We start from the raw sequence: 14,073 nt of genomic DNA, 5'->3' as shown, positions 1-14,073 counted from the left end.
GTCACACTGAACCAAACTGTGAATACTATGAACTCTGTCAAACCCTCAGACGAGATGTTTATGACTTTTCCTGGTTCTCTGCAGAGATAATGACTGAGGTGAATGCTACGTTTAGCCGACACACACACATGGTTACGTTTAGCCAACACACACACGTGGTTACGTTCAGCCAACACACACACATGGTTACGTTTAGCCAACACACACACGTGGTTACGTTTAGCCAACACACATACGTGGTTACGTTTAGCCAACACACATACGTGGTTACGTTTAGCCAACACACATACGTGGTTACATTTAGCCAACACACGCACGTTGTTACGTTTAGCTGAAACACACACACACACACACACACACACACACACACACACACACACACACATGTGGTTATGTTTAGCCAACACACACACGTGGTTACGTTTAGCCAACACATATACGTGGTTACGTCTAGCCGACACACACGTGGTTACCTTTAGCCGACACACACACATGGTTACGTTTAGCCAACACGCACGTGGTTACGTTTAGCCAACACATATACGTGGTTACGTCTAGCCAACACACACATGTGGTTACGTCTAGCCGACACACACACGTGGTTACGTTTAGCCGACACACACACGTGGTTACGTTTAGCCGACACACACACGGTTACGTTTAGCCAACACATATACGTGGTTACGTCTAGCCAACACACACATGTGGTTACGTCTAGCCGACACACACACGTGGTTACGTTTAGCTGACACACACACGTGGTTGGGTTTAGGAATAAAGAACAGGGTTTGGCTTTACAATCTTACAGGAAGTGAACACAGACCTCCTGGGTCAAAGTCGGTGGCTGTTGGTCCCACCCACCACCCCTTCTGCCCGCCGTACTCAGACTTCCAACGCCTTAAATGTCATTGTTGTGTTTCCCCTGATGCCACTGGGCGCTATTTAACTAAAATGGCGACCAGTTGTGTATGATACTGATGTGAAAGGACATCTTTTCTCGTTGGTATCTGACGACAGAAGTCACTGTGAGTGAGAGAGACTGGAGGAACTGTGACTTCCTCTCCTTCCTTATCCAGAGCTCCTCTGATTGAAGCAGCAGCGTCACAGTCTGTAGCTGAAATAGATTGCGTTGCTTTTTCTATTACTTCCTGCTCAGGCCCCTGCTGGTTATTTATTTCTGATGGACTTTTCTCATTTGAGGCTGCAGCCACAGAGACAGTCTGTATCTATGTGTCTGTGTGAAGGAAGCTTCTTTCACTGCTGAGGATTTATGGACTTCTGATATGGAGTCTGTGCTGCTGAGCTGAGGACAATAACCGCCTCACGCCGCCTCACGCCGCCTCGTCCTCCCTGAATCATGGCACAATGAACCCTGTTTTCTTCCTGAACCTGCAGGAACATGTCTCTTTGTTTCTTTACATGATGATCTGAGGCTCATGCAGACATCACGCAGATGTCCTGCAGTGGTCATGGAGCTCTCCGACCCGTATCAACTCCTTCTGGAAGCTGTTGGTGTTCATCAGTATGAACTAACAGTCAGATTAAAAATGTAAGAGCTAATGAGGCTGGAGCGCGTAAAGATAGAGATGTGATTAAATAGTGAGGAGCTGGGTGGAGGTGACAAATCATTGTAAGCACTGAGGACGGACTGAGGTTTGTTATTTTGGCTGAGGGGAGGGGCTTACTGATTTATATGGTTGTATTTTGTATTTATTTTACAGTCAACTTAAAAAAACATGTTTCAGCAATTCAGCAATGTTCTAGAATACATTTTCTTATTTTAGATTCATTTTAACAGAATCATGCAAACAACCATCTCCTGGGGCGGCCGTCCACACGAGGTCTGTTTTTGACGGGTTAAATCACATCCTCCAAAGTCGCATCCTGTGACACGTACAAGGTTGAACACTAGAATATTTTGTGTTGACACGTAGCATACGTGTGTGAAATCGCTGTACTGATGAACGAACTTCCGCTGGTACATCCTTGGTGTCATATGTCAGAGGATCTCAATGCTGATTGGCTACGGCGGCATGAATCCGTCGCTGAAGTTCAGATTTTTCAACTCTTGCAAAAAGCGTATGATGCTGACTTGTGCTACTCGCCTTATTTGCACTGCTAAAGTTGCATATTTCACGTCATTCACGCTGCGTCCATCGTGCCGCCCTGTGGAAATTCACATCTAATTGTGTCTTCACATTGTTTTATTTGTGCTCGGTGTGAACACATGAGGAGTGAAGAGAGATCAGCTGTTAACACCAACACTTCCCGTGATGTGTGCTGTGATAGATAAAATCCATATGTTTATATTTATTAATGAACTTAGTGGTTACAGGTGTGACGAGGGAGCTGAACATTGTTTACAGGATTCACTGTGTGTGTGTGTGTGTGTGTGTGTGTGTGTGTGTGTGTGTGTGTGTGTGAGTGTGTGTTGTTGCTCTTGTTTTCCTGTCATGCAGCCATTTATTAGTCATTAGTCATTTAATAAAACTATTTTGTACTTTGATGAAGCGCTGAGCCGTAAATGTTTCAGGAGAACAGATTCCCTTCACTGTTTTTAAACTTTGTTAAAATAAAGATCAGTTCAAACCCTCGTTGATCTCAGAATATGGACGGAGACGTGAGGGGACGGAGACGGATCAAAGACAGTCTGGATGAGACACTGCCGTCAGGACTTTAACAGACGTTATAAATGTCACACAGAGACAGACAGTCGATGCTTCCTGCTGTACTCTGAATGTTTCAGTGTGTCGGAAACATTGAGGGAACATTTGTTCGTGCTGACGAGTTAAATAAAAGATGAGGGACGGCCGTGATGTTTCAGGTTCTTCACTTGATCTGAGGAGTTAATTAGAGCCGGAGACGTGTTTAATAACGGCTGATCATCCCAAGTTCCTCCTCTGACACGCTTCACGCCCTCTAAAATCATGTGATGTTCAACTCTTTATCTGAGCCCACGGTGGAACCAGGAAGTGATGTCATCACACTCATCAAGAGTTCGGATCAAAGAAATCAATCAGCACGAACAGACTGGTTTAACTGGTGAGTTCAGAGTTAGTGAGCTAATGAGGTTATATTTCACCCTGGGAGAACACTGACACGCTCAACCACAACTTCCTGAGTGTTCAGCTGCTTCAGGTCAACTATAAAACTATTGAAGAAGGAAAGGTCATGACGTCAGTGACGGAGTTTGAGTTTAACACTGGAGCCAGAGTTTGGTGTCAGTTCTGTTGAAATCAAATCCCACCGTAACCCATCGTATCTTTTTGTGTCACCGCTGACTGAAAATCCTTCCACCAGATTAAAAACACACGAAACGTGATGTCGACTGACGAACGGCTGCACAATGAATCCAACATTAATCATGATTCTGAGTTCCCACAGTTTAATGTTCATGATCGACTAAAATGGTGATGTTTAAAATGCTCATAGAAAAACTCTGCTGTATATCAAATCAAATGCTTCCTAAGAGCAGTCATAACACTGAGCGACTGAATAATGCCACTGAGAACTAAACTAAAGACGAATGTCTGCTGCAAAACATCACGACAAACTTCTCAAACCGCCTGAACAAACACCACAATCTGTAGGACGATGAACACATGAAGGCCCCTCGCTAACGTTACCGTTAATCTCCGTCCTGTTCAAGCGTCAGCTCAGACATTCAGCACGTCACAGTTCAGTGACCACTATAAAAAATACAGTATGTCTCCATGGAGGGCGGACTGAACTCAGGCGAAGAAGAAACATATTTTAAGATTTGTACATCAGCAGGAATTTAGCTCGAGGTGAAAGTGATGTGACTGTTGATTTAAATGTGTAATAAAATATTTTTTCCCTACAAACAATGAGTGATCCCGATTACATCATACGTACACTGACGGTTCTTATCTACATGTCGGCGTTTGTTTCCCTGTTAATGATTTCAGCTCTGTCTGACAGTGCGGGAGAGGAAAGAGGTCGACACCAAACTCTGGCTTCAAAGCAAAATCCAAAAGCTATCATGTGACGTTGTCTCCTTTCCTTCGTTGTTTCCTTGCTCTAGGACTCATGGACTGTTCAACAGGGTCACAGACTGTGATGTGGAGCCCTGGATAAAGGACGTTAACTGATGGAGTTGACTCCACTGTCATGTCTGCGTCAGGTGACGCCATGCAGATGTCAGGTGACACGGCGCAGACGTCAGGTGACGCCGTGTAGATGTCAGGTGACGCCGTGCAGACGTCAGGTGACGCGGCGCAGACGTGCCTGCTGTTCTTCCAGAGTGAAACATTAGTTGGTGTTAGTGGTCAGTGCGGTTAGACGTGTACGGTGAGGCGTTCGGGGCCCAGCAGTACAATCCCCCGCAGGTTCACTGAGGACAGACGTCCCTCCCCCTTACCCTCCATCTCCACACTGATTGGCTCCGAGTCAGGTGACCCTTGTTCCCCCACGGGGGGAGGGCCATCAGGACCTGTACCTCTTTCAGGGTCACCTGCCTCCTTTGGGAATGCCGCCCCATGATAGGTTGTGCTGGCGCTTGTGGGTGTGGTCTTCCCTGTGGTTGTAACGAAGGGGGGGAGGAGGAGGGGGGAGGGGCGACAGAGTGAGTGATTAGTGAAATGTGAATCAGCCGGAGAATCAACTGCAGAGACAGGAGGGTGAGTGGAGAGAAAACCATCACCCGTTAACACAGAGGCAGAGATGACAGTGAGCAACATGATGAACACACACACACAACACAAGTTGGACTTGACATCAGTGACGCCGCAGACAGCGGTCAGTCCGTCTGCTGTTATCACTCTCACATATCATGACAGAAATAAATCATTAACACTTTGTGACTGTTTAAACATCAGAACACAGACTCAGCTGGTCAGGGCTGAGGTCAGGGCTGAGGTCAGGCTGAGGTCTGGGCTGAGGTCAGGCTGAGGTCAGGGCTGAGGTCAGGGCTGAGGTCAGGGCTGAGGTCAGGCTGAGGTCAGGCTGAGGTCAGGGCTGAGGTCAGGGCTGAGGTCAGGCTGAGGTGAGGTCAGGGCTGAGGTCAGGGCTGAGGTCAGGCTGAGATCAGGACTGAGGTCAGGCTGAGGTGAGGTCAGGCTGAGGTCAGGGCTGAGGTCAGGCTGAGGTCAGGGCTGAGATNCTGAGGTCAGGGCTGAGGTCAGGCTGAGATCAGGACTGAGGTCAGGCTGAGGTGAGGTCAGGCTGAGGTCAGGGCTGAGGTCAGGCTGAGGTCAGGGCTGAGATCAGGCTGAGGTCAGGCTGAGGTCAGGCTGAGGTGAGGTCAGGGCTGAGGTCAGGTCAGGGCTGAGGTCAGGCTGAGGTCAGCCTGAGCTGAGGTCAGGGTTGAGGTGAGGTCAGGGCTGAGGTGAAATCAGGGCTGAGGTCAGGCTGAGGTCAGCCTGAGCTGAGGTCAGGGCTGAGGTCAGGCTGAGGTGAGGTCAGGGCTGAGGTCAGGCTGAGGTCAGCCTGAGCTGAGGTCAGGCTGAGATGAGGTCAGGGCTGAGGTCAGGCTGAGGTCAGCCTGAGCTGAGGTCAGGGCTGAGGTGAGGGCTGAGGTCAGGCTGAGGTCAGGCTGAGGTGAGGTCAGGGCTGAGGTCAGGGCTGAGGTGAGGGCTGAGGTCAACTGAGGTCAGGGCTGAGGTCAGGTTGAGGTAAGGGCTGAGGTCAACTGAGGTCAGGGCTGAGGTCGGCTCTTTTTTTTGTTATTCTGAAACTGTAAAAGATGAAATTAAATCTCAGTTAAAACACAGAAGGAATGTTTCATCTTTAACTTCATGTCTTTTGGAGATCAGTTCATCTTCTACTGAACGACCAGAGGCGCCCAAACTTTTACGTGACACGTGACAATTACTGTAACAATTTCACACCAAAGAACTAATTTCCATGACTTTCCAGGTTTTCCAGGACAGTTGGAACCCTGCACAGATCCCATAAGGAACCAGCTGTGACACACTGAGTGTAACGGACGTGTCGCCCAGCACTCGCTAACTGATAAAGAACATTGTTGAATCGAGTTGTTTCAAAGTGCAGCGTTTAAATGATGCCTGACGGACTCTCAGTGATGACCTCATCCTGACTGCAGCTTTTCTTTAACCTTGACCTCTGACCCCTGGTCAGACTCGGCTGCAGTGATTGTTAAACAGAGACTGTTTGTATTTCCTGAGCCGACTCACAGGAAACACGTCACCTTGAGGCGAAGCAGCGAACGTGATGACGACCACATTTGGAATCATTTCAGACATATGCCAGGCGCCACGCGGTGCATTCGCTGCCACAGGCCTCGTATTATCAAACAGATTCCTCCCGATGACACGCTCCACATCTTGATTGCATTATTAGCTCCGTGTTGTCCTTGAGGTCCGGCGAGCAGCATGCTGCTATTGGCTCGAGCTCCTGCACTAATAAGCCCGCCGTAATGTTAGCGCGAAGCAGAGCTCACACCTCGTCCTCGCTCCCTCACTGCGAGCCAGTTGACAGCGTTCACTCTGAATGAGGAGCCCCGTCAGTTCGCCATCTGCGCCGGGCAAATTAAAACTGGACACCAGGGGGTGTTTGGCCCTGGCACGGCGGACAATAGCTCCAGGACTTCATTACTCCAGTTTAGAGTGATTGTGTTAGTGTGAGAGCAGCGAGGATCAGATTTCTGTCCCTTTTTAGTGATGATGAAGAACAAAGAGGAGCGTTTGATTCCCTCCACAGGCAGGTGTTGGATTGTCTGGGAGACGGGGACGTGGAAGAAAGGACTCGTCCTCTCTTTGGTGTGTGTTCGAAGGGGGACGGAGCCCCAGTGTGACAGCAGCTTTGTTTGGCATATGGGCTGTTTCATTGTGTAGAGGAGCTGATAATTGATCTTCAGTGCCGAGACTTTAAAGCTTTTTGTGTGAATCAGCTAAAAAAACAAAACAAAACAACAGAAGCAGAATGTGACTGCGTGAAGAGAACTTCAAACAGCGCAGCGAGGCGTCGGTGTAACGGCAGTCCCGCAGGACGCCGCAGACTGAGAGGTGACTCCTCCCGCAGTCGACCGAGACTCTGCAGGGCCGAAGCCTCTGGTTCACACCGCCGCCTCAGAGACGCAGGACGGATGCTTCTGCTGAGCAGTAATGGCCGACATCTCTCAGCAGCGTGGGCTCATTGCTGTTACTAATCAACTGGCGCCATTAGCTCCCCCGTGTCCTAATTTGTCCGCCGACAAAGGGATGTGACTTTGAGCAAGTCTTACAAACTGGTCCTGAAGTTGAGGCGGAGCTTCAGTTGAGCAGATAAAAGTGACGAGGCCGGCCAACAGCTATCTGATTGAAAAGGACTGCTTTTGAATGTTGGAAAATTGTCTGGACACCACCTCCTCAATCTTAGCTGAGGGGCCGCCAGCTCGCCGCCGCTTCTATTTCTATTCGGGCCGTGCCAGGGGCCGTGTGCGGCGGCCAGCGGGGGAGTAATGGGACGTGACAGGGATGATGATCCGTCTTGATACAGGGCATTCTGTTCCGCTCGTCCAGCGCAGGACCCAATGTTGAAGCTGTCAGACTGACTGAGGAGGAGGAGGAGGAGGAGGAAGAGGAGGAGGAGGAGGTGGAGGAGGTGGAGAAAGAGGAGGAGGAGGAGGAAGCTCCACTTATCCAGCTGCTGGAGCATTTCCTCTGTGGACAGGAAGCTGCTCCACACACAGTGGCAGCGGTGAGAAGGTTCATGTTCAATGATGACGAGTCGCCGTCACGTTTCACTCAGTGACATCACAACACAAAACACAAACAAACAAATCAACAGCCCTGAGGTCAGAGGTCAGTGGTCAGAGATAAAGACATGTCCACTGACCATACGCTGAATCCAGCGCCGTGTTCTGCTTCCGAGTGGTCGCCAGGACGTCTGCAGGAACACAAACAAAGACATGACATCATCAGTGTGTGGTCACGGCGTGTTAAAGGTGCAGGACAGAGGAACAACTGATTGATTAGTTTAAATAAGGAGCTCCCTCCAGGAAACCTCCGTCAGTTATTGTGGTTTATTGAGTCACAGATCTTTCAGCTGAAGTTATACAGCGTTTAGGGAGATGAAGCATTTGAAGACAACCAGGAAATGACATCACAATAATCAGAAATACGACTGTAGACACTGGTGGACCATTTCTACTGCAGAGTTCAAAGGGTTAAACTGTTCCTGGTCACATGTTCCATCTCAAGGAGTTTGTCTGTGCAATAAAAAGCTGTTCTTTAATGTCACTTGATCACATGTTCTGATCTGATCTTCGTCCTGTCTTGGTTTCTATCGTTCTTATTTTACTGACTGCTTTACTGCTGTGTCACTGTTGGATGGAGCAGACATGATGGTGGAGACAAAAGAATAATAGTTCATCACATCAGAGACACATCGAACAGATCTGGAACAACCCACTTTATTTTCTGTTAAACCTCTCTGAGAGGAAACGATGAACATCCTCTTCATCACGGGCTGCTGTGCTGATGAGGGAAAGACTGTGATGTTTGATTTGAGTCTGTCAGATCTACAGTCACCTGTTCCTCCCGTCACATCACACCTGTCTTTAAGAATAAATAAATGTGTCTCACCGTGGCAGGTATCGGGCTGCTGCTGGGAGCCGCTCTCCACATCCTGCTCAAAGCCGCCTCTGAAACAAGACAAAGAGACACGTCAGGACATCTGCATCAGTCCACCTGGACAAACCTCCTCTGGAGTCTCCTCAGGAATGCTCCTGCTGATGAGGAACAACGTCTGATTGGCTGTGTGTCTGTGTGAGGTCACTGCGTCTGTGTGAAGTCACTGTGTCTGTGTGAGGTCACTGCGTCTGTGTGAGGTCACTGTGTCTGTGTGAGGTCACTGCGTCTGTGTGAGGTCACTGCGTCGGTTGTTGGGACGGCGCTTCGACCTGAAGAGAAAATCCGACCCTGAAACTTTTCTATCATGAGTTGTGCAGCGTTCAGCAGATTCTGGAGTTGGTTGGTGATGAGAAGTTGTAATTTTCTCCAGCGTGTCCTCAGCTCTGCTCCACCTTCCACCTGCCTCGTCTTCACTCAGTAATTTCCTCTGTCCTCAGGATCTGTACAGGTACAGACAACATTTCTGCGATCTCTGTCATTTCACCAGCGCTCAGCAGGAACCAGAGAAATACACTGAAGTGTTTCACTTCCTGTTCTCACTGCTGTATAGCTTTGTTTCCTCCGCACAAAGACCCACAAGCTTTTAATGTAACAGGGAACGTTACAATCTGCATTCAGTCCGAGGTCACATGACTCCGCAGTTGTCACCCAAACTGCTGCCATATAAATACAACATAATAGAGTCAACAGTGTGCAGCACATGTAACAATCAGGATGTGAGACGCAACGAAACAAAAGATAAATAAATAAAAAATATAAAGATCTAAAACACAAAAACACAAATCATGATATCATCATCATCATGACGCAGAGTTCTCCTCCATCTGACTTTGTTTCAACACTTTATAGACATGAATGAATGTCTAACAGTCTTCAGTCTGCAGCCAGTCGCTCTCAGTCTCCTCCCAGAGGCAGCAGCTCGTTCTCTGAGACACAACATGAGATCAGCTCCCATCAGCAGTGATGGAAACACAACACCTGAGTGAACGTGATCATTTGCAGTGTTTAATAACCTGTGTACACTCACTGACATACTCACTTTATTATTGTTATTATCATAGTAGCTGTTTGCTTTTGTTGCTGTAATTATTGTCTTTGTTGTTATTATTATTTCATTATTAATATCTTAATATGATCAACATTGCATTGATTAATTTATTTCACTATGCTTTTGGCTTGTTATGTTTAATTTAATCATTTGACTTGTGTTGTTGATTCTAATACAGTTCATGAGTTGAGGCCATGTACAGGCTCATCTGGGACTCTGGCCTCAACTCAGCACCTTTACTTTTACCAGTGTTATATTTTTTTCTTTCATTTTTTTTACTGTATTGTCCAAATGGTGTGAAATCCTTAAATAAATAAATGATGTTGGTGTGAGAGGGTGAATCTGATGTAAGAACACAGTGACTACTGACTGAATAAAAGTTGGTAGATCTGATGCTCAGTATGGATGAGTTGCTCTTTTGTGTAAACTCTGATTAAATAAATGATCACGATGAGTTCAATGTAAACTAAAGTCTTTTAAATCTTTCAGTGTGTCATGAACTTCCTGCTGTGAGTGTGAACTCTCCTCCTGAAGCTCGTCCACAGTGACGGAGAGACGATCTGATGATCTCTGAGCTGATTCTCCATCTTTCACCTTCCAGTCAATCACAGATCAAACACTCATCCGTTCATCAGCTGAGTAATGAGACTGAGCTGAAGCACGGCGGAGCAGCAGCTCTTCTACCTGAGCAGCGACGGCTACAATCTTCCTACATGTTGAAACGAAGCAAATGAAACAGACACGGACTCACGTCCTGCACGAGCGTAATGATCCGACAGTCACGCTGAAACACTGTATGAGCACACACGCCCCTCTGCAACAAACCAATTAGTTCCTTCTGTAACCTGAACAACCCTGCAGCTCTCTCACTCACACAAACACACTCTCACACACACACACACACACACAGGCGAGACGTTGTACAAACACTTGGTTTTCTTTGTCGAGACAAACAGAAGAAGAAGAAGGGCGCTGAACGCAGCCAGAGGCTCAAACATCAGTTCAGAGAGTTAATCAGCCGTCAGACCGTCAGCTTTAAGGACGTGTGTTTGTTAAACCTGCTGAGAGGAGGACGCTTCATGCACACACACACACACACACACACACACACACACACCTGGAGCACTAAATTACACCTGCTCTAATTCACTACAGACTCCGCCCCTCTGACTGTACGCTGTCATCCTGAATGTTTCCTGAGGACGGAGGGATGTAATGTGATGTGAAACAGGAGGGGATGATCCAGAAGAAAACAGTCTGAAACAAACACTGACTTTAACTTAAACAAAGAGAGGATGTATAATACAGCAGTTGGTTTTTGACATCACACCATAAATCACAGCAGTTTGATTTCTTCAGTATCAATCAGAGTTTTCTGAACGTCTCTGTGTGAAACTGGGGACAGACAGCTGATTGCTGAGTCTCATTCTCAGGTCGTCTCACACCAAAGACTTTGTCATCAGATCGAACCACCGATCCAAAGAGTCGCTATGACACCACCTGAGAACGAGTCTCGACAACCTGAAGCTGTCAGTTTTATTTGACTTGATTAAAATGTTTGTTTCCAACCTTTCTAACATGTAAATCCTTCAGCCGGAGCTCTGTCCACCTCTGATCCTTCATCACAGATCAAAGTCTGAAAGCTGTGAGCAGGGATCCTTCCCTCCTCTCCCATCAGTCATTAAACAGCAGGAGGCTCCTCACTGTGAGCTGAGGTGAAACAAAGCTCCTAAACACAGCTGAGTTAACTAGAAGGATGACGGGTCACCTTTACGTATGGAGAAACACGCCAGAGTAATGGAGCTTCTCTGGTGTTCATGCACATGAGCAAACAGCTGAACGCCACCATCAAGCAGGAAGTGGTTTTATTCTGCTTGACTTTCCAAACACACGGAGCTGCTGTCTGTCACACGTCAACATCTGTCAGACCATTTCCTGTCTGAGTTCATGTCCTGCAGCTGCTGTGACGTTTCTAGCTCCACCTGCTGCTCATCACCTGGTACCGACCGATCATCGCCTGATGGTCTTGCAGCAACGTTCTGGACTGTTTGTAGTCGACCCAGAGCAGAAACATTCAGTGAGGAGTAAAGTGAATTACTGTAGTCGATACGAGATGAGTATCATCATTTCCAGTCCAGCAGGTGAAACAACAGATCTCAGTTTACTGAGATTATCGGATGGAAAAACAAGATTTGGTCAAGGATCATGTCGACTGATCAAATATGACCCTTAAATTAATCAGGTGTGAGTGAGCTGCAGACGAAAGAGGCCTGATACTTTGTGTAATGAGGGGGAGCAACAACCAGAACCTCCAACTCATCAGCACTGAGCTGTGGAACATGTACAGAGGTCCAAATTCTAATCACGTGAAGGCAGTCAGATAACCCGAGAGGCTCACAGGTTTGAAGAGACGTACAGCTGGATATCATCTGAGAGAGAATAACTGAGGATCAGGAACCGAGCCCTGCGGGACACCACAGGACAGAGCTAACAGAGCTGAGTTGTATTGTTTCTTTCAGTCGTGCACCTCGACTCCTCGTTTAAAACCAAACTGTGTCTGTGCTGCTTTGAAAGGTTCAGTCTTCAGGAGCAGATGTGTTCGGGGCCACAGGCGGAAGGGAAGACAGGAAGTGCTGCACAGTGTTATTTATTTGGTAATAACAGAGATATGAAATATTGTCAGTGGTATCCTTTCAGGTGTTTCACCTGCAGACGCAGCTGATCCCCTCCAGGATCCTTTGTCCTTGGTCGTCTTGTGTTTGGGCATCATGCTTCAGCGACAGTGATGATGTCACATGCATTATGGATGACATAATGGATAAACTAAAACAGCCGAACCGACTGGCCTCACAGTCTTTCACTGTGTGAGACGGAGAGAGGAAGAGGGCTGTGAAACCTCCCTTCTCTCTCTCGTCTCCCCTCGGATCGGCCACAAATCAGTCATTAAAATGTATGGCAGCTCTGGATGAGAAAGGACTGCAGGAGAAAAGAGACTGATGGTCCATGAAAGACTGATGTGAAAGAGGAGGAGGAGGAGCTGCTTCATCTTTAACTCTGCTCAGGTCTCTTTCACATTGTCCTTCTCTTGTCCCTTTATCATCCCCTCCTCTCCTGTTCTCACTCACACATACAAAGATATTATTTAAATCTTCGGGGCCTCACAGTCGGACCGACCGAGCACAATCGTTTCCTCAACAGAAAAAACCCCAAATGAAAAACAGATGTTCTGGAATCAGACTGAAAACGTTCTCTCCGTCATTCAGCCCTCCTTCTTCTGGCTTTCCTTCATTCCTTCTCCTTTTTTTAACATCTCTTTCCTCCTCCTCTGTCCCACTTCTCCTCCGTCACTCCTCCTCCTCTTGTTTAGGATATTTTGGCCCATCTCTCTCTGTCGTTCTGCTCCATCGCTTTCTCCGTCCAGGACTCTAAACGCTGACTCATAAATCAAACCTCTGCGAGCGGCTTGGAGCTCCTTGCCAGCATGAAACCACATCGGCACTTCCTCTCTCCCCAACACTGACACATCTTACTGGACTTGTGAGGACGCTGTAGTGACCTCAAACCACACGCCACTTCACCGCCATCTGAATCTCAACCTGCGATTCAAACCCTGAACACTTAAACCTTAAAGTCAAATTAAAAACCTCATCTCTCCCTGACTCGTTACACACACACACATCTGTAATAACCCTCTCATCACATCACCTCCTCACAGCGTCTTTAATGAAGAGCTCAGAGTTCAGCAGGAAGGATCAACAGGTCAAACTAAAGTCTCTTCATGCTCCTTCTGAACTCATTCAATTCTCCGTCTCAACAGGAAGTACATCATCAAATTAACCACTCCCCCTTCAGAAGGACCACAGGACACGTTCAGCACCACTCAAAGTTCCGAAGACAACGAGACACACAGATTAACACTGTGTGATGTACCTGACAGATGAACTATGAACCGACCATTAAAGGAATAGTCCAACATTTTGGGAAATACTTTTACTGCTGATACAGCCGGAGGGGCGACACATCCATTGTAATTAACTGAAGACGAACTACCAAAAACCAGAGGAAACACCCTTTCACATTAAAATCAATCAGTTCAATCAATACATCCTGTTGGTAAAACAACCTGGTCTCACTCCAAAGTCGTCAAAATCCGGCGCATGGTTAGTGACTTCCAGCGTCAGACACAGACAAAAACAAGCTGTGCCGTCACGTTGCCATTATTGTTAAATGACGCCCAACAGTGTCAGTGTCTCCCAACAGGGGGAAACGTGGTAGGACAACAAAAGCTAAGGTGACAAAAGACTGAGTAGGGCACGTGGAAGGGGTGGTGAATGGGTCCAACAACCACCGATCTTCACCCAGGAGGCCGGTATTCACTTCTTGTTGGACCTAAAAGTCAAACCCTGTTCTTTTTTCCTAAACCCAACCATG

General features: G+C 47.3%; 1 protein-coding gene across 5 annotated transcripts in view; it reads right to left on the bottom strand.

The window, feature by feature from the left end:
* sema6e (sema domain, transmembrane domain (TM), and cytoplasmic domain, (semaphorin) 6E) overlaps window positions 1-14,073 on the bottom strand; it is a 186,701-nt gene that overhangs the window by 12,512 nt on the left and 160,116 nt on the right. For 3 of the 5 annotated variants that reach the window (XM_050045993.1, XM_050045995.1, XM_050045994.1), the window contains 3 exons: window positions 8,547-8,605; window positions 7,798-7,848; window positions 4,382-4,537 (listed from right to left, as the gene is read on the bottom strand). In XM_050045993.1, the coding sequence (XP_049901950.1) occupies window positions 4,382-4,537; window positions 7,798-7,848; window positions 8,547-8,605 (266 nt within the window). The remainder of the gene's footprint in view (window positions 1-4,381; window positions 4,538-7,797; window positions 7,849-8,546; window positions 8,606-14,073) is intronic. The other 2 variants (XM_050045996.1, XM_050045997.1) reach the window with 2 other exon arrangements.

Source organism: Epinephelus moara, chromosome 6, assembly GCF_006386435.1.
Source record: "Epinephelus moara isolate mb chromosome 6, YSFRI_EMoa_1.0, whole genome shotgun sequence".
Lineage (NCBI taxonomy): Eukaryota > Metazoa > Chordata > Actinopteri > Perciformes > Serranidae > Epinephelus > Epinephelus moara.
This window is presented reverse-complemented; position numbering and strand designations above follow the sequence as displayed.